The sequence below is a fragment of the Ochotona princeps genome, chromosome 13, assembly GCF_030435755.1.
Source record: "Ochotona princeps isolate mOchPri1 chromosome 13, mOchPri1.hap1, whole genome shotgun sequence".
Taxonomy (NCBI): domain Eukaryota; kingdom Metazoa; phylum Chordata; class Mammalia; order Lagomorpha; family Ochotonidae; genus Ochotona; species Ochotona princeps.
In genome coordinates, this window is record NC_080844.1 from 32,341,683 (window position 1) to 32,362,338 (window position 20,656).

General features: G+C 52.4%; 1 protein-coding gene across 2 annotated transcripts in view; it reads left to right on the top strand.

The window, feature by feature from the left end:
* ADAMTS14 (ADAM metallopeptidase with thrombospondin type 1 motif 14) overlaps window positions 1-20,656 on the top strand; it is a 61,716-nt gene that overhangs the window by 12,536 nt on the left and 28,524 nt on the right. For both annotated transcript variants that reach the window (XM_058671492.1, XM_058671493.1), the window contains exons 3-4: window positions 9,340-9,499; window positions 12,464-12,654. In XM_058671492.1, the coding sequence (XP_058527475.1) occupies window positions 9,340-9,499; window positions 12,464-12,654 (351 nt within the window). The remainder of the gene's footprint in view (window positions 1-9,339; window positions 9,500-12,463; window positions 12,655-20,656) is intronic.

A 20,656-nucleotide genomic window follows, 5' to 3' on the forward strand; every position in this document is an offset into this window, starting at 1 on the left:
GGGAGCAGCAGGGGTGCATTGACATTGAGTGAGGCTAGGAGGACATTGCTGGGGGACCTTGTGGCAAGGGCGGGATGTAGAAGTTCTGAGGAAAGATCTGTGAGACTGGACAAATCCCAGGTGGCTCTGGGTGGGAGATTGGGGCTGGTGACTCTGAAAGAGGAACCAGAAGGGGGCACAGCCTGGCATGACACTGAGGGAGGGGCTTCCCCAGCATATTTGCTCTCTTCCTCGGTAGTCTCGGCCACTGGCAGCCAGAGGAGGCCTGTCGCTGTCCAAGTCCTCCTGGAAGTGGGGTGGGGGGAGAACATCCAGATGCTGGGCAGTTCATTATCCGTGGTCTTGAGCCTCCTTCCTGCCTTCCTGACAGGACAGTCCTCCCCGGCTATCGCCAGGGTCTGTCCTCAGCTCCCTCCAACTCTCTCTCTCCTCTCTCTCTTTCTCTCTCTCTCTCTCTTTTTTTTTTTTTTTTTTTGCTGTCACTTTTTGTTGTTGTTGTTGTTAATTAGAAAGGCACAAAAGTGAGAAAATGAGAGCAAGAAAGTGAGAGATCTTTTATTCTCCTCTCCCCACAATGACCCCAAATGCTGTCAGGCCAAAGCCAGGAGCCTGGAACTCCATGTGGATGCAGGGGCCTAAGAACTTGGGCCATCTTCCACTACCTCCCCAGGTGCTTTAGCCAGATTAGTTACAGAGCATCTGGGACTTGAATTGTTGCTTTGAAGTTGGATGCTGGTGTTGTGGGCCATGGCTTAACCTGTGGTGCCGCAGCACCGACCCCAGCTCACCCCGGCTCACACATCACCTTCGTGGTGACAGCTTTCTTGATGATCTCATTTAAACTCTCCTCCAGTTCTCTCTGTTCTACTTCCTGTGTTGCCGTGGCGATTTCCACTTGGCATGACACAGGTCCTGCTTGTTCATGCCCGTCTCATCCTTCCCAGGGCTGTTGGCTTCCTGTGAAGGGGAAGCTTAGAACTGCTTAGAACAGAGCTTGCTTGGCCATTCTCTGAGGAATGAATGATTGAGTGAATGCATGCATGTGGGTTCTTGCAGCAAAAGGCTTAGGGGAAGCTGTACGCAGAGGTGTCCATGAACATGGGAAATGAACAGTGAGCCTGCTTTAATTAGCTGCTGTTGCATCCTGTTGCAGTGTCAGCATTCTAGGAAATCTAGAACCTGTGCTTGGCTCTTGCCTGAGGCTTGGGGCACTCAACCTGCCATATTGGCCTGTTATCTGGATAGTGGGGATTCATCTGCCCTCCCAAACTTTGTCAGGGACAGCAGAGATGCCCAGGGTCAGGGCATTGTCAGGGCCATGGTCATGGAGCCAGGGCTGTTGGCATGGTAATTCATGTGTCTCAGGTTGCGTCCTTGCCCCTCTGCCCTGGCCACCACCACATCCCTCTCTGTTGCTCACTGCAGACCCAGATGGGTGTCAGATTCAGTGCTGAACATTTACATGTGTGATGTCATGTGGTTCAAGGCCAAGTCAGCAGCCCTCTGGGCCATGCTGCTACTATGGGGCCGGGCCTGTGAGGAGGTGTGGCTGGGAAGGCACGGGCTGCCACTCCTCCCTGGTGCTGTGCCACTGCCCACTGGCTTGTTTCTGAGCCATAGGATGCAGACTGCAGGACCTTGGATGCAGGGAGCTGGTCCTTAGCCCAGAGCCTGGCAGCAGCTCTGCCTCCTGGCAGTCAAGGCGGCTTCCTGTCTCCTCTTCCTGAAGCCGCAGTCACTGCTGGGACTTGGGGCCAAAGTAGAGAGTCAGGCGGAGCTCCCGGCTTGAGCAGGGTGGGCTGTGGCAGTGATAGGGGTGGGGGTAAGGAGTGGAGGGTGGGGAAGCCTCAGGCCACATGGCTCCTGGGCCCTGCAGAATGGAAACTGGGGGTGGCTACCAGTCTGGCATGGTCTGTCTGGCTACTAGTCTGACTCTGGCTGGGTTGTGGGGCAAGGCTTGTGGCAGCAGGCACGTCTCTCAGCACTTACAGGCAGGAACCTTACCCTGCCTCCTTGCTGGGGCCCTGCCCGGGGGAGGGGGGCGGGGGGCGTGGTGGGTGGGGAGAGATATGCAAAGTGACCAACCCTCCTTCAGTCCCATTTACCAAGCTTTTGATGACCTGGGAAACTTTATTCTTCATCATCATCATTATCAACAGCAGTGTAGAGGTATTCCTGCTAACTGACCTCATTCTGTCCTGGGAACTTTCGGTTTGGGTAGCCATGACATCACTGACCTGCCATGGGCTGCTGAGTAGATCATAGGCCCCCGCCAACTTCTCACCCTTCCCTTCCCTTCCCTCCCTCCACCAAGTGGTAGGAGAGGGGGCTAGGTTCTGAGACAACACCTAAGGCTCAGCTCACGTGTGGTCCTTGAGTGTTGAGCCACTGCTTACGTCATTCCATCCTCCTAACCCTTTGACCCCAGCGGTGGTGCCTGAGGCTTGAAGACAGCCTGTGTAGCCCAGCAGGGAAGGGCCCCAGCTGAGACAGAGCCCTAGTGTCTTAGCAACTCCGTGACTTGACAGGCAAACTGGGGAATGGAGAAGGAGAGCAACCTTATTCATTTCCTGGTAAAAGCTCTGCAGGAGGGGTCCACAGTTTCCTGCTCACTGTCTGCCCTTGCAGGGGGTTTCTCTTTAGAGAGAAGGAAATCAGAGAAGTTAGAGGAATGCCTACAACGGTGAAGAGGAGAGAGTCGTGTCCATGCCTGCCATGGGTACCTTTCTGCGAGACCTGTTATCTCCATGTATCCTTTTTCACTTTTCAAACCACCTTCTTGGGGAAGGGAGGGAAGACTCCCTAAACCTGCAAAACTGTGTCATTGATAATGATAATGATAATAATAAGTAGCAGCAGCAATCTTCTTCCCATCTCTTTTCCTTGGCAAGGACTTGTCCCCTTAAGATACTCAACCCTTGTTGTTTACTTTGAGGGCTTTGCATTTAGGAACAAGGGGTCAAAGCTGGGCCACAGCATAGCCAAGTGCAGAGACAGACCTGTAGCTAGGAAGTGTGGCTGGCAGCCCTGAGCCCCTGAGGAGCCCATGCACCCTTTGATGATGACAAACAGGGTGGCAAGTGCCACCAGTTGCACAGACTTTAGGACTAACTGGGGGGGCCTGTGGATGTTACTTTGTCTAGGCAACCCCTTAAAACAGGTGCTGCCCTAATTCTCCAGCAGAGACGTTGAGTCCAGGCCAAGGTCACAGGATTTGGCCATGGCGGAGCTGGGTCTAGCATTTCCACTTTCACCCACCACACCCACCATATTGCTTGCTGTAGATGGGCTGGGCCCAGCAAGTTCTGCGTGGCCTCTCACCCAGCCCCTCCCAGGGGGTGGGGCCTGCAGCTGTTCCCTCCCGGGAGCCGAGCTGGGGTAGTTCCTAAATGCCTGGAGTCTTGTCCACACCTGGGGCCTCTCCCAGGTTCCCACACGGCCCAGTGCAGCGGGCTTGTTGTGGACTCCTCCTTTCTCCCGGAGCCTAGGTCTAGATGGTGGCTCGCTCTGGATCAACTTTTAGGCTTGTCGTGGCCTGGGCTGCCCCAGCTCCCAGCAGAGCCCCTGGGGTTGGGCTTCCACATCAGGTTTGCATTAGATGGCATCCGAGTGTCCGCAGGCTTGCATCCGAGCGAGCGGCGCTGACTCACCGCTCCGTGGTCGCTGGCAGCTGTGCACCCTGTGCGTCACTTTCGTGTGTTACCGCCCATCCCCCCATCCTCTGAGTTAACTGCTTTATGGAAATGGAATTCACTCATCTCAAGCATGCGAGCCAGTGGGTCTTTATTATATTCAGAGATTTGTGCATCCAGCTCCACCGTCCATCTTGTGACATCTTTGTCGTGCAGGAAAGAAACGTGTACCCTTCTGTTGTCACCTCCTAAGCCCTCATGCCTGCAGGCCCTGACAGCAGGTGGTTTTGCCCTGGCCCAGGGTTCCACATCAGTGCACTCCGACCGTGTGTGGTCTTTAGTGCGGCTCCTTTCATCTGATGTGATGCTTTCTAGGTTCATCTGTCTGTAGCAGATGTCAGAATCACATTGCTTTTGACGGCTGAATAGTATTCCCTTGGGATAGTCCATGTTTTGTGTTTTTTTTTGTTTTTTTTTTTTTTATCCGTTCTTCCACAGACGATGGGCATCTGGGTTATTTCTACCTTTTGGCTACTAAAATTCATACTTCTCTAAGTGTCTGCATGAGTTTTTCAGGACATGTGTTTTTCTTTTCTCTAGTGTCCACACACAGGAGTGAAATTTCTGAGTTCTGCGGTAACTGAGGAACTACTGGGCCATTTTCCAAGGGGCTTCCCCAGGGTGGGGGTTCCATATTCTTGCCAACACTTACTGCCCTCTGAGTTTTTGGTCCTATCCTTTCTGGTAGGTGAGAAAGAGTATTCTATTGTAACTCTGATTTACATTACTCTGATGAATAGAAATGCTGAACACCACTTTTTTTTTTCAATTTAATGTATGTATTTATTTATAAGACTCACAGAGAGAGGCAGAGACAAGGGGAAAAAGAGATATTTCCTACTGCAGTTCACTCCCTAGATGGTTGCCGTGGCCTGGGCTGGGAAGTTAAAAACTTCTAACCTTTTGGAATCCCATCTCAGTCTCCCAAGTCTTTGGACCATCCTCTGCTGCTTTCTCAAATGCTGGGAGCTGGATCAGAAATGAAGCGGCCCACATCCACCTGGGATGCTGGTATGGATGGTGGTTTAATGTGCTGCACCAGAAAGCCAGCACCCAAACACAGCTTTTTAAAAGAATTCTGATGTACTTCATTTCTTCAGTATTGCTCTACTTTAAGTGCTTGTAGTTGGCATCATGTGTGTTTTGGTTTTGGAACATTCAGTGTCCCCCCCTGGCTGGGATGATTACTGGTGTCCCCGTCCCTGTGGGGAGTCTGTGCCAGCAGGGGACAGATCCCACCCTGGTCTAATTTTTGCTGCTGCTTGAAGGTGTCTCCATGGCTGACACAGCATCCCCGTTGGTCCCCATGTTTGTCATGGACATTAGTGTGTGTGGCTGGTGGCCCTGGCTTGCCATTGTCCCGTGCTTGCAGCCCAGAGGTGACTATGGCTGCGTTTTGGTCCAGAGCACCCTGTGAGGTCCTGGGGTCTCCGTGTGTGCCTTGAGCTGCTTGGGTCACTTCCTCAGAGAATGGTCTCTTCAGGCTCTTTCCTTGTTTTCAAGCTGAGTTCTTTTAACAATCGAGTTGTGAGTTGCAAGCCTTCTTTGTGTGTTGCAGATACATGTCCACTCCCAGGAAAGCAGAGGTTCATCTCTGGTGTGTCATTTTGTAACTCCCACCCCACTCCCGAAAGTATAGCATGCAGCAGGTGCCTCATTCAGACCAAAGGACAGCTCTGGGAAGGAGAGGGGTTCCTGGCCACCTGAAAGAGACCTGGCAGGAGCCTCTGTCCCAAGTGCATGGGGGTGTATGTGTTCACTTGTCACCATCAGGAATGATGGGCCAGGGTGACTCATTTAAAGGTCGGGATTCTGCAGGTCACATTGGGTGCTGCTTTCTGCTCAGCTGACTTTGCCCTCTGTCCCAGATAGGGCTTGGCGGATTTGAGGAGACCCAGGTCCCTAAGCCCTCTTGCCTGTTTCTGGGTTGCAACTGAAGCCCAGGGCCCTCCTGAAGATTTGAGATTTACAGTGGTGGCCCAGGTCTCTCTCTCATGTACACAGGCACCATGTGTAGGAATTTCCAAATAATTTGATTTCAGTGATCTGCTCAGATATTTGAGATAGTCCCCTGGTGGTAGGTGGCTGGCTGCCACTGCAGGGCCTATGGTAGATTTCTGAGCCATAACTCACCCCCTTCCCTAGTTCCCCCTAAAGAGGCAGCAGAAGGTGTTCCTTAGGTCACAACAGTATCTGCAGCCTCACTGAAAAATTCAGTAGGTCGGGCCCGGAGGCGTGGCATAGCGGCTAAAGTTCTCGCCTTGAAAGCCCCGGGAACCCATATGGGCGCCGGTTCTAATCCCGGCAGCTTACTTCCCATCCAGCTCCCTGCTTGTGGCCTGGGAAAGCAGTTGAGGACGGCCCAATGCATTGGGACACTGCACCCGCGTGGGAGACCCGGAAGATGTTCCAGGTTCCCGGCTTCGGATCAGCGCGCATCGGCCGTTGCGGCTCACTTGGGGAGTGAATCATTGGATGGAAGATCTTCCTCTCTGTCTCTCCTCCTCTCTGTATATCTGGCTGTAATAAAATGAATAAAAATCTTTAAAAAAAAAAAAATTCAGTCGGTCCTCCCCAGCCGATGACACACACAACCTCCCAAGGGAGACATCTCGGAAGCAGCCACACCAAAGAGAGCTGGGGGCCAGCAGGGCAAGCCCGTGGCCTCAGCCTGGTGTGGATGGTGCTATGCTTCTGATATAACTCCCTGATAGTGCACCTGGGAAAGCAATAGAAGATACCCAAAGTGCTAAGGCACCTGCCATTTGCCCAAGAGTTCCATGCTGCTGACTCTGGCCTGGACCAGTACTGGCCACTGTAACCTATTGGAAAGTGAACCATCGAATGGAAAATGTCTTTCTAACTCTGCCTTTCAAATAAATAAAATAAGTTTTTAATAATAAAAATGAGAGGACTTCTTGTAGGGAGTAAAAGATAAATGTGTTCTGTGCAATAAAACTGTAAGTTTGTTGCATCTATATTTACTTATAAATATATTTTATTTTGAATTTTGAATTATGTGGTATAATTTCGTATAGGCTGGGATTCCCCCCCACACTCTCACCCCCATCAGATTTTTCCCATTTTGTTACAATACTGTAGTCCTTCATAAGGAATCAATTCTATCAGTCTCTTATGTGTCTATATTTAAAAAAAATTATTTCTGTGCTGTCATCTGTGTGACAGACAGCACATGCAGAAATTTTCCATCTGTTGGTTCACTCCCCAAATGGCTTGCCCTGGCTAAGGCTGGGCCAGGCTGAGCCAGGAGCCAAGATCTCCATGCAGCTCTTGACACAGATGACCCTGAGTTATCACTGCTGCCTCCCAGGGATGTATCTGCAGGAGACCGGCATCTGGAGTCCCAGGGCTGTGAGGTGGATGTGAGAGCTGCATCATCTGGGCCCAGTGCTTGCCTTGGTTTTAACATCTGCAGGGAGAAGTTTTGTCCCTGGAGGCATCCCAGCGAGGGTCTGGGGTGTGGTGGAGGTGCATACGCAGCCAATGAGGATCTGGGCTTTGTTGATCTGTTCCCACTGTGCAGGGCACATGGCAGGTGCAGAGCCAGTGTGCTCTGAACAAGTAGCTGTGAGTTCAGAGTCCGCCATGCTGACATTTTAACAAGCACCCCAGACCGCCTGCCCGCTGTCCTCACCACCAGCAAGGTGTTTACTGCGGAAGCTGCAGGCTCGTTATACTGTTGCTCAGTTGGCTCCTTGCCCTCCTTGGCTGCTGCCTTGGGCTGTTTATGAGGCACAGAAGGCAGCCTTCTTGACTCTGGGCCAAAATGCTGTTTTCAGTTTGATTGAAGGATAGGAAGGAGCAAGAAAGAGCTGGCTGCTGCTGCTGAGGATGCTCAGGAGGTATTAAGGGGCTTCCCGCAGGTATACCCACAGAATGACGCAGGTGGGCACTAAGGTGGGGCGGAGGAGCATGATGCGGCAACTTTAGAAATAGTAGCAGCCCCAGGAGCTCCACAGGGAAGGTGCTGTCAGCTTACCCAGTGTCTGCTCTGCTGTGTTTGACGCTGTTTCCACCTCCGGGCCTGGGGGTGCAGGTGTTGGTTGAATAGTTGAAACAAATTTAGCAAATACTTATTACATACTACCTGCAGTTTTCCATGCATTCTGTCATAGTGATGCTGTGTGTGTACTTGCACACAGACATATATAGATTATCCCACATGTAGTTATGTGTTCTTTTAAATTTTTTTTTGATGTGGGGAACATATGGTGGCATATCAGTGTAAACCTTCATCTGCAGCTCCGGCACCCCTTGTGGGCACTGGCTTATGTCCCAGCTGCTCCACTTCTGATCAGCTTCCAGTTAATGATCCAGAAAGCAGTGGAAGGCACAAAGCCTTGGATCCCTGTGCTCAGAAAATGTTCCTGGCTGCTGACTTTGAATTGGCCCTACTCTGGCCAGTGCAGCCATCTATAGAGTGGACCAGTAGATGGGAACTCTCGCTGTCTTTATCTCTCCTCTCTGTAAATCTGCCTTTGAAACTGAATAAATAAATGTATTTTAAAAACATTTGTTTATCTGAAATCAGAGTGACAGAGAAGAAAAGAGTGCACATGAGCATGCACATGAGAGAGAGAGACAAAGTGATAGAGACAATGAGAGTGAGAGATCTTCCATCTATTGGGTTCACTTCTCTAAATGCTCCCAATGGCCAGGCCTGGGTCGGGCCTTAGCCTGGAACCAAGAACTTCATGCAGGTTCCCATGTAGGTGGCTGGAACTCATTGACTTGTACCATCTTCCATTGCTTTTCCAGTGCATTAGCAGGGGGCTGGATGAGAAGCACTGAGTGACTGGGACTTGAGCCTGAACTCTGGCATGGGATGTAGAAGTGGCAAGCAGCAGCTTACTCCACAGCACCACACCACTCCCACCTAGGCTATGTGTTTTAATGATTTGTTTGGATCTGCCCTCATCAGGGACTAATAACATATTTACTGGGCTTGGCCATGCTTAAGTACTTTTTATGTTTCTATGTCTAAGGCCAAGGCCTGACTTCTTTTTAAGGAGCTGTTTTGGTGCAGGCGAAAATTAGATGTAAAGCAAAGCATGCCCTCCTGGTGCACAGCACTGGCTCCTTTCTCCACAGTGAGCCCTGGCTGAGTATTCCTCCACCACTCCCATGTACTCACACATGCTTGAAATCTGAAATAATAGCGCTTTCGGTGGTAGGGGCGGGCTGCACCACCTTCGGGGTCATTAACCTTGGCTGCTGTGAGTAGGGCCAGACATCCGTGCTGTGCCTGGGGTTGGAATGGGGGTGTCTTTGGGGGTGTCCATGACCCTGGTGGCAGTGGTTTCCACACCTGTTCCATTTTCAAGCACTGGACATCCTTGTTTACATGCAACTTTGGCTGGAGCTCCACAGGTGCACAGCACAGGGCAAGTGGGTCTGCTTGGCCTGAAATGGGGGTGTATGTCCTTGGCTCTGCCTTCTTTCCTCCCCACCCTCACTTCTCTGCCAGGGCCTCCACAGAGCTACTTGCAAGCTCAGGTCTCCCAAGGCCCTGGAAGAGGGGCTGGCATGCATTTATGGCTACTCTTGTTTGCAAGGGTAATTATTCATCTGTATCATGTAGTCATACCTCTCCTCTCTTTCCTCCTGCTTGCTGCATACCTGCCAGGCTGGCCTCATCCGCACACAGAACACTGACTACTTCATTGAGCCTCTGGAATGGGGCCGACAAGAGGAGGAAGAGGCCGGTGGGAGGAAACACGTGGTGTACCGCTGGGAAGCTGTGCAGCATGAGGGGGCGGAGCCGCACAAGGACATGCATGATGAAGGTAGGCTGTGGGCAGGAGTGCTGGGCACTGTCTCCATCCATACCTCTGGGGTGACTTCTGGCCTTAAACTGTCAATGTCTGAACCCAGTCTTCTCCTCTGCAAAATGGGACTGGGCATGCTCACCTGCTTACCAGAAGAGAAACCCTGAAGAGTTGGAGGAGCTGCTTGCCCCAAGGGGCTGGCATTAGGGGCAAGGGTGGCCTTGTGTGTTGTGGTCTGTGGCCTTGGGACCCCAGGGCTATTGAAGGGGCTCAGCATTGCTGCTCCAGACTATTCCCTGAACCTGGGTTCCAGGGTAGAAAAGCTGCAGCAAGTGCCTCCCCAGCCCCAGAAAGTTCACTATTAGGACTGGGAGGGAGACTGCTTAGAGGTGGGGTAACAGGGTCAACCTTTTGTCCAACAGAACAGTGTACTGTTTTTTATTTGAAGGATTATACATTTATGAGAGAGAGACAGAGAGGGAAAGAGAATCTTTCATTGCTAGTTTATTCCCCAAAGGGCTGCAATGGCTGCAATAGTTAGGTTATGGCTGAAGTCAGGAGCCAGGGACTCCAGGTAACAGGGATCCAAGCACTCAAGCAATCTCCCATTGCCTTTCCTGGTGCATTAGCAGAGAGCTGGATGGAAAGTGTAATCGCTGGGACTTGCACCTGTGTTCCTATGAAATATTGGTGTCACAGGCAGCAGTTTAATCTATTATACCACAGCACCAGCTCCCAACAGACCATGTTAATGGTCCTGCTTCTAGCTGTGTCTGCTGGGTGACCCCAGGCAAGCTCCTGAATGTCTCCAAGCCTAAGTCTCAAATGGAGATGATCCGTGTGAATCTGCTGATATGTGTCTTGTTTGTGTGTCAAAATCCCAGCGTGCAGAATGTCTCGAGCACATGGTTGCTTGTTGAGTGACAGTTCCTGTTGCAGTATTGACCTGCTAGGATGGGAGCCCACTATGGCATGGGATTCCCTGCCCCTCCCAGAGGGAGGTGGTTCTTAGAATGTGCAACTCTGCACATGCAGTGGTGGGTGTGATGAGAGTGGGTCCTGCTTCCAGGCCCATGGCCAATTTCAGAGCTTTCCTGTGAAGCCCATGACTCATCTCCCCTGGGAAGAATGCCTGGCCTTCCAGAATGATTAGGGGGCTCAATCAGGCTGGCTTTCTAGCCAAGCTGTGACTGTTGGGGTGCTTCTTGCCACTGTCCCCCCAAGCCCTAGGTTCCATCTGAGGGGGTTTCTAAGCAGGGTCAGGTCCAAACAAATCATTAAAACACATAGCCTAGGTGGGAGTGGTGTGGTGCTGTGGAGTAAGCTGCTGCTTGCCACTTCTACATCCCATGCCAGAGTTCAGGCTCAAGTCCCAGTCACTCAGTGCTTCTCATCCAGCCCCCTGCTAATGCACTGGAAAAGCAATGGAAGATGGTACAAGTCAATGAGTTCCAGCCACCTACATGGGAACCTGCATGAAGTTCTTGGTTTCAGGCTAAGGTCCAGCTTAGGGAAGTGAACCAGCAGATGGAAGATCTCAGTAACCACTCAGCTCTTTCTGTTTTCTCTTGGGAACCTTTGGGCTGTGCTCACCCTTGGGTATCAATATCAAGATATCGGTGCTGGCCTCGGGACCTCCAGACTGTGCATTCCCCAGGGACTGGCCACCCTTCATACTCCCTCCCAGGCCAGCTGCCTCACATTCTTCCAGCCCTGGAGTTGAGTTTTTTTTTTTTCCTTTGCATTGCAGCACTGCCAGCCAAAGAGGAAATGAAAAGAAAAGCCCGCCAGGCCCCATGGCTGCCTGTTGCTCTGTCCTCAGAGCACCCCAGTGCCAGGAGGGTGGCAGCTGTGGACGTGGCAGAGCTGGGCTCTCTGCAGATGCTCTTGTCAGAACCCCCAACCTCATTATAATCCGTGTTGGAGCTAGCGAAGACTTTTCTCTGCTCCTCTCCCCGTGCCCAAGCAGGGCACCCTGAACTCACTGTTCAGCTCTAATATCCGGTAGACATCCTCCTTTCCTCCCGTGGAAGTCTCCTCCAGATGGAGTGGATCCAGTTGGTCCTCTGATGGCCATCGGGCATTACCATGTAGTTACTGTCAGGTTTCTGACCAGGAACCTCCACTCAATGGTGGGCTCAAGGGCAAGGGCTTACCTTATTGCTCACCCATGGTCCATTCATGTCCCAGGCAGGGGGCCACTCCTGCCTCTAAGCCCCTGCTTCAGTGTCTGATGGGGACAGGAACCTGCTGGCGTTATTGTAAGGGATTAGATTAGTCAGGAGGCCGGAAAATGAAGTCCCCAGCTTGCCACCTGTTTCTGCAAATGCTGTTTTATTGGGTCACAGACACCAAGTTTGTCAACCTGTGAGTTTACATCTGAGGCTGTTTGGATCTTTCAATGGCACAATTAAAACAGTGACCCAAACTATGTGACTTGCAAAACCTAGTGTGTGACTACCTAGTGGCTTACAGAAAAGGTTTGATGATGCTCAGATTATGTATGTAACGCCAATCAGAACATGCCAGCATAGCAAGTAAATGTTTCACTTTCTCTGCAAGAGCCAGGCTGAAATGGTGAAGACTGGATGGCGAGCAGTGACAGGGAAGCATTTCGAGAGGCCTGGGGTCTCCCCCACGGGTCTCTAAAATGCTCCATGGGGGCCCCACTTTTCTTCCTTTATGAGGATGCTTCTGCCACTGCCGCCTCTGATCCTAACACGTCCCTGTGGGGCAAGAGATGGAGGAGTCTTCGTCCCCACTTTATAGGAGGGGAAATCGAGACTGGGACACACAGGAAGATGGGAACCCAGGCTCCCTGCTCACTCCTGTGCTGCTTGCAGCCTCGCCCCAGGTCCCTCACTGGCCTGGCCTGGCCTGCACAGGCACAATGGGATGTGCATGTGGGGTGGGTGGGGTGTGGCATAGTGGTGGCCTCTCATGGGGCTTTCACCACCTCACTCTCTTCCTGTTTTGTTCCAGCCTTTGGCCCAGGCAACCTTCCCAACGTGCTGGGCCGGGTGAGAGAGCAGCTGCGCCAGGCAGAGCGGAAGCGGCGACATGCCAGCCCCGGCAGCTACAACATGGAGGTGCTGCTGGCAGTGGATGACTCGGTGGTGCGCTTCCATGGCAGGGAACATGTGCAGAACTACATCCTCACCTACATGAACATTGTAAGTGCCCAGGCCTGACTCTGGGGCCTGTTGTGAACCACAGAGGACCTAGAGCTGGCAATACTTAATTTTTGGCAGCTGGACGCTAGGGACATGACCCCCGGTTAACTGGCCTGCTATTAGTCCCTGGTGGCTTGTGCATGCCTGGGCTTGTCTGGCTGTTGGCCATCGGGCCCAGAGCCTGTGTGTGGTGGCTGCTGACTGTGGACATGCTCAGAGTCTGGCTCAGGGGTGGCCTGGGGTCTTTTTCCCAAGACTCAGCATTCAGAGCTAAATGCCGGCTCCCAGGCCTCTTGGACTGGCCTGGTGGAGCGCCTGCAGGCTGGCTGTCTCTCTGGGGCTTTCCAGAGCCCTGGCCTGGGCCTTGGCTGTTCCCAGAGGCCAGACTGGTAAGAGGAATGTGGCCGTGGCAGATGTTCAAGCTGAAGTAGAAAGTGCTTGCCTGGCCAGCAGTACTGGTACTCCCTGCAGGGACCCAAGCCCTTCAGGTTGGAAACCTTGCAGAGAAGTTACAAACGTTAAGTCCCTGTGAAGATGCTAAATTTCTAAGTGTCAAAATCAAAAAGCCTCTGTGGGAGGCAGCATGGCAGGTCCCTCTGAGCTCTGAGTCTCCCCTGGTGGCCGGGTGAATGGGTCATCACCAACCTTCACCTACGCCACGAAAGAGGCCAGAGTGAACCTGATAACTCCTGACGAGCTGATATGACCCCTGTCTCAGAGGCTGCAGGTTCTGGTTCCACACAGGCCTTCAGTGGCTTTAGGCTAGGTTCCTCGGATCTGTTTGGAGAGGATAGAGAAGTTGGCAGGCTGCATTATGTGGCCCAGAGAGGGACAACACCAGCTTTTCTTCCATCCATGGGAAAGGGTTTCAACCTTTGAAACACATGCAAAGACTGGAAACCCCACTCCTTCCTCCCCCTCCGAGACCTTGGGGCCAGTGTCCGATCCTCTTGTGTTTCCACTGCCACACTTCTAAAACAGCATTAATGACACTGACTACGTGAGGTTCTGGGGACTGCAAATGAAGTGAGTGGTAATATACTTTTGGAGACTATCCCATGGCCATTCTCATATCCCTGAAAGAAACTGTAGGGTGGCACGCAGCTGGTGCTGTCTGTGTTATCTGGGTCATAGCATGGCTGCATTTGTACCTTAGGTGAGGTGGTTGCTGGGAGGGCAGCTCCTTACCCAGCCAACTGTGTGACCTTGGCAAGGGCCTCTGCCTGCACCGTGTAGGGCTTTGTAAAACATCTCTTCCTTCTTCTTTTTAAAATTTCTTTGTTTTTTTTTTTTTTAATTTGTAAAACAGAGAAAGAGAAAGAGAATGAGCAAGCTTGCTCATCTTCCGGGTCATTTCCCAAATACCTCCAACAGCTAGGGCTGAGCCAAAATAAGCGGGAATCTGGGATATCAATCCAGGTCTCCCACATGGGTGGCGGGGACCCAAGATCTTGAACCGTCACCTCCTGTCTTTCAAGGTGTGCGTTAGTAGGGGAGCAGAGCCAGAACTTGAAACAGACACTCTGTATGGGATATGGATGCCTCAACTGGTGTCTTAACTGCTTTGCCCAATGCCTTTCCTCTTAGGAGTCTTAGACTGCAAGAGATGAGATGCCAGCTCAACCAACATGAGGACAAACAGGATAACATATTAATGTATGGCTCACCTTGTGGGAAGGAGAGGTTGGAGTTTATCTGAGAGTCATTGGCACCGCAGACTGATGGTTGTGTCAGTTTTAAGGGTCCCTTCTCTCAGGGGTATCCTGCTTCTGACCAACTTCTCAGCCCGACAGAACCTGACCACAGCAGCATGTGGCTGCATCCTGTGCTCCTGGCTCCACTGGAGGGATCAGGGACCTTCCCTCCAGTTCCCAGACAAAATGCCTGGGGCAGGATTCAAGTGTCATGTGACCATCCTTTGGCCCATCATCCTACCATCCTACCTTAGGGAAGGAGACTTATTTTTTCCCCCAAATGTTAGGAGGGACCTGGCTGCTGGAGCGATTGTTCTGGGGTGGATGGCCATCCCAGTGTGCACTGCCACAAAGCTTAGTCTCCACGAGCCTTTGCTTTTCCTAATGACATTTGCTTTTTAATGTTGCAGTGAAGGTGAAGTATATGTGGAGCCTTAGCACATGGTTGGATCAGAGTGAGGGCCTGGTCACCACCATCGGCCTGGTGTCCATGTGTCAAGTGTTCTGTGCTTGAGTTTTGGTGGGGGCCAGGACTTTGTCTCACCCAGTTGGGCCCCTGACAATGTACCATGAAGTGTCCAAAGGTGGGAGGAAGAGGAGGGAGGGGAAATGTGAGACAGACAGATGTCCAGCTCTGCTTGGGAAGGAGAAAGGAGTCGATTCCTGCCACACGACCAGTGCCTACCACAGGGCAGGAGTAGAGCTCAGCTCTAGCTCCAGGAGTCTTGGCAAGTCTGGCCTTGGCAGCTCTGCCTGGGGGTTCTTCTGGCCTGTTAGCCTGGTGCATGGCTGTTGCACCAAGGAGCTGTTGGAGAAGGAGAGAATTCTGGGAATGCAAGCCGGCTCGGCCCACTGGGATGCTCCACCACCCACCAGATTCTACCCAGCACAGGCTCAGCTGAAGACCACACAGCTGGGAGGAATACCATTAGTGAGAAGCCGAGCTGAAAACCAATATGGGCCCCTGAGAACAGCAGGTGGGGAGCAGGAGGAGAGACCCCAGGATGCCTGAGAGGATTGTGATGATCCCCCAGCAGCCCTGAAGCTCTGTTCCTCCCCCTGGCCTCAGTGCTGCCCTTGCCACCTGCTGTCCCCTTTCTAGATTCTGGCTGGAAACCTGAGCGGGAGACAGCATCCAGGGTGGGTAGTAGTCAAGAGGGGCAGTAGTTGGCTGCTCTATTCTCTTGTTTTTCAGAGAAACCTGTGGTCCAACTTTTTGGATGACTGTTGGTGACTGAGGTCACAAGCAGGGAGCTGAATGGGAAGTGAGCTGCTGGGATTAGAACCGGCACCCATATGTAAGAGTTGTAGGCTAGGGTGGCCCCAGTCTCATTAGGGCACCTCTTCTTCCCTCCTTCCCTGCTTGGTGGAGAAACCCACTGGAAGCTGGGAAACGTGCATCCCCACGTGCTTCTACTTCCTTCTCTTAGGACCCAGAGGGTGAAGACATCCTTCCTGCCCTTCTGGGAGTAGGCTGAGGTGGCCCCATGTCCCTCCCTCCCCTGCCCCATGAAAACCGGCATGATGGCCAGGTTGGCCTGGACCTGCCTGGTGTGTGAGGGTGAGGTGCAGGTAGGGTTGCTCCCAGCAGGCAGGCAGTGGAGCAGATGGACAAAAGGAAGGGCTGCTGCACACAGCAACCAGAAGAATAGAAAATGCACTTGCTGGGCCCGGCGGTGTGGCCTAGCGGCTAAAGTCCTTGCCTTGAACGCACCTGGGATCCCATATGGGCGCCGGTTCTAGTCCCGGCAGCTCCACTTCCCATCCAGCTCCCTGCTTGTGGCCTGGGAAAGCAGTTGAGGACTGCCCAAAGCCTTGGGACCCTGCACCCATGTGGGAGACCTGGCGGAAGAAGTTCCTGGATCCTGGCTTCGGATCGGCATAGCACCGGCCGCTGTGGTCACTTGGGGAGTGAATCAATGGACGAAAGATCTTCCTCTCTGTCTCTCCTCCTCTCTGTATATCTGACTTTCCAATAAAAATAAAAATAAATCTTAAAAAAATGAAAATGCACTTGCTGTTTTCAGAACTCCCACTGCTGTGTGCCCAAGAGAGTGGCCATTGGCACCCCTGGAGGACCATGAGAACCAGACCCCTGCATGTAAATGTGATTTCATTTGCTTAAGTCTCCCAGGAGCACTGGGGAGAGGTCTGAGAGGCCTTAGAACCTGGGCTGCAGAGGCTGGCCATAACCTGCTTGCTGGATTGGAATCTGAGCTTCGCTCTGTCCACTCCAGAAGGCACCCCTTCTCTCTGTCTGATGCCGGAGGGTGCTGTGTGCGGCTAATGACCTCATGGATATGTTTCCTCTGCCCTCCTCCACTCTCTACCAGGCTCTCCCACCTGTCTGACTGTACCAGGTGCCGGGGGTGGCTGCTGAGACAATCTTGGCATCCTCCCAGCTCTGGCCTTCCTGTCCCAGGGCCTTTGTAGAGAGAGGGGGTTGGCACCCCTTCTAGGCCGGGGAGATTTTGGTGTGTGTGGCTGCCTGACCAGGAAGGTGGCATCCTGTCGGTGCCGGTCAAGTGTGAGCATCATCATGTAAGCTTCTGAGGGGCATCACAGCAACAGCTTTCCCCATCACAGGTGGCAATGCTGCTCTTCTGCATCCCCGAGCCACCACCTCCATAGCAGCCAAACTGCCTGATCCTGGAAGGTCATGGCCATACCTCTTCTAGGTCCTTTGCTCTTTTTTCATCTTTCCCCCCAAACCTTTCACTACTCTAAGAGCAATAATGCATTTACTGAAGGCATAGGTTTTTTTTTTAAAGATTTATTTATTTTATTACAAAGTCAGATATACAGAGAGGAGGAGAGACAGAGAGGAAGATCTTCTGTCCGATGATTCACTCCCCAAGTGAGCCGCAACGGGCCGATGCGCGCCTATCCGAAGCCGGGAACCGGGAACCAGGAACCTCTTCCGGTCTCCCACGCGGGTGCAGGGTCCCAAAGCACTGGGCCATCCTCGACTGCCTTCCCAGGCCACAAGCAGGGAGCTGGATGGGAAGTGGAGCTGCCGGGATTAGAACCGGCGCCCATATGAGATCCCGGGGCGTTCAAGGCGAGGACTTTAGCCACTAGGCCACGCCGCCGGGCCCAGGCATAGTTTTTTTTTTTTTAAAGAAAACTTCTGTGCACCCTCTCACCCCAACTAGCAACCTCACAACTCTGAGTGTGACTACTTTCTTTTTCTTTTTTTTTAAAGACTTATCTTATTTTTATTGCGAAGTCAGATATTCAGAGAGGAAGATCTTCCATCCAATGATTCACTCTCCAAGTGACCACAACGGCCAGTGCTACACAGATCTGAAGCCAGGAGCCAGGAATTTCCTCCAGGTCTCCCATGCGGGTGCAGGGTCCCAAGCCTTTGGGCTGTCCTCGACTGTTTTCCCAGGCCACAAGCAGGGAGCTGAATGGGAAGTGAGCTGCTGGGATTAGAACCGGCACCCATATGGGATCCCAGGCGCATTCAAGACAAGGACTGTAGCTGCTAGGCCATGGCGCCGGGCCCAAAGATTTATTTATTTGAGAGGCAGAACAACACAGAGACAGAGATCTTCCACCTGCTGGCTCATCTGCTCAAATGGTTACAATGGCTGGGCTAGGTAGAAGCCAGGACCCCCATCTGGGCACAGAATCATAAGCATTTGGGTGCCAGAGACTTTCCCAGGTACACTAGCAGGGAGCTAGGTCAAAAGTGGAGCAGCTAGGACTCAAACCAGTGCTCTGATGTGGGATGCTATATGCTCCGCTCACTGTGCCACAATGCCAACCCCAGGCAGTGATTCGTACCTGGCAACATTGGCCGTGCCCGGAGACATCTGTGGGTTGTTGCAGCTGGAGGAGGTGAGGTGCTGCTGGCCTCTGGCAGGCAGAGGTCAAGGATGCTGTGACATATCATGCAGTACCCAGGGAGCTATATTCTCAGAGAAAACCCACTGGGCAGAGAACAGGGCTGATCATAAAAGTTTGGAGACTACATGAGAGATGTGGTTATAATGAGGGCCCCTGTGGGCAAAGCGAAGGCTCCAATGCATAAAGCACTTCTGAATCCGGCATCTCACTCTGCCTGCTGGTGGTGAGATTCCCCAAAACTTGTTTCTAGGCCATCTTAGGAGCCTCCAGAGAAGGAAGCAAGCTTTCTAAAACCACACATGACGCTGAGCCAGCCTGTGTTGTGTGCCAGACCCTGTTTTGTGTACCTGGCTATCACCCACACCTCACATCTCCATAATTGGTGAGTGTGCACCCCCATCATAGGAGCCGGACTCAGGGGACTGAGCTGACATAGCAGTCAGCAGCAGGGGTCTGCCCAGGCCACCCCCTACCTCTACAGGCCAGCCCGTGACAGGAGGGCTGCTACCTTTTGCAGACATCAATGCTGAGCATTGTGGCCTCATGGAAGAGATTCTGTTGGACTGGTTGAGTCCAGGCCTGTGTGCTGTGGAGCCATTCTGTCTCAAACAGCCTGGCTGGGAGGTGGACTGAGCAACCAAATGCCAGGAGAAGCCAGATGCCAGGCCCAGGTCTAGTCCCAGGCCCAGGTTGGCCGAAAGACTCCAGGGAGTTCTGGAGGCAGCCACACCTTCAAGAGATGGGCTGGTTAAAGGCATAGAAAACTTCTCACTTGTAGCTGGCATCAGAGCTGTGATCATGAGCTTGGGTCCAGGGACCCAGGGCAACTGGGGAATAGGCTCAGCCACCTCCTTCCACCGCTCTGAGAGTGACCTTGCTTGGACTCCAGGATCCTGGGGATGACATCAGCGAGCGAGTGTGGCACCTTGGGGCGGAGAGAACCAATCGTAGCCCCGACTTCTGTGTGGTCAGTTTCTGTATGCCAGAGAAAACAGGGGTCTCAGGCAGCAAGATATTGGTCATATTTATCCCCACCTATGTCCATAAGCATGCATTATACAGGCTCCTGTCTGGGCATTCATGTGTAAAACGTATACAACACAAAAATTCCTACATTCCCACATTTATGTTTATTAGAAGAGTATTTTTAGTCTCTTTCTTATTTTTAAGATTTAATGATTTAATAGAAAGGCAGGGTTAGACACAGAAAGGAAACCAGACACTCACTGTTCTGTTTGCCCCCACAGGACAGTGGCTGTCCTGCCTTGTGCTCTATCATGGGAAGCAGTTTCTGAGCAGCCCTGAGCAGGCCATGACCTCACTGCTAGCACTTGGAAGGTAGCTGGGAGGAGGGGGTGGTGAGGCTGACAGAGCCAGGCTGGAGCCAGGCAGAGAGACCTGTACACATTCCAGGAGGGTCTCTCCAGAGCCACAACCCCCCAGAGCCACACCTCTGGCTGTGGCTCCATGTGCCAGGCGACTACTCCAGTTCCGGCTGTCCAGCTACCTCCTTGGCCCATGCAAGGTGTAAAGACAGCTCTGGCTAGAGTCACAGCTGCTGAATTTCTCCCTAGGGGCTAAGCTGGTGGGACTGGTGCAGTTGAGGGTGCCTCATGAGGCTGGACCAGGGGACCTGGAATTGGCAGCACCATGCCTACTGCTGTTGGTTTTTAATGGAGGGGGAAGGGAGCAGAATGGTTCTTCATTCATAATACCCTTGTGGAGTGTGAAATAGACCAGACTGTCCCTCGTTGCTGAACCCCACTCTAACCTTCCAGGTATCTATCTAACTTGTCGGGCTTGTTTCCGAGGTCCTTTTCCTTCACACAGTGCAGAGGGAGATCTGTGTGACTCTGTCAGTTTTTGTTTATCTGGTGCTGCCTTCATTTCTTCTTTTTTTTTTAAAGATTTATTCATGTTATTACAGCCAGATATACACAGAGGAGGAGAGACAGAGAGGAAGATCCTTCGTCCAATGATTCACTCCCCAAGTGAGCCACAACGGGCCGGTGCACGCCGATCCGAAGCCGGGAACCTGGAACCTCTTCTGGGTCTCCCGCGCAGGTGCAGTGTCCCAATGCATTGGGCTGTCTTCGACTGCTTTCCCAGGCCACAAGCAGGGAGCTGGATGGGAAGTGGAGCTGCCGGGATTAGAACCGGCGCCCATATGGGATCCCGGGGCGTTCAAGGCGAGGACTTTAGCCGCTATGCCATGGCGCCAGGCCCTGCCTTCATTTCTTTTTAAGAAGATTTAATCATTTGAAATGCAGAATGATGGGGAGAGATTGAGAGAGATTGGTTTTTCATCTGCTGGTTCACTCCCCATATGGTCTCAACAGTTGGGGTTGGGCCAGGTATCAGACAGGAGCCATCCTGGTCTCCTGTAGGGTGTCAGGGGCTCAAATTCTTGGGCCATTTTTTTTGCAACCTTCCAGGCACATTAGCAAATGCTG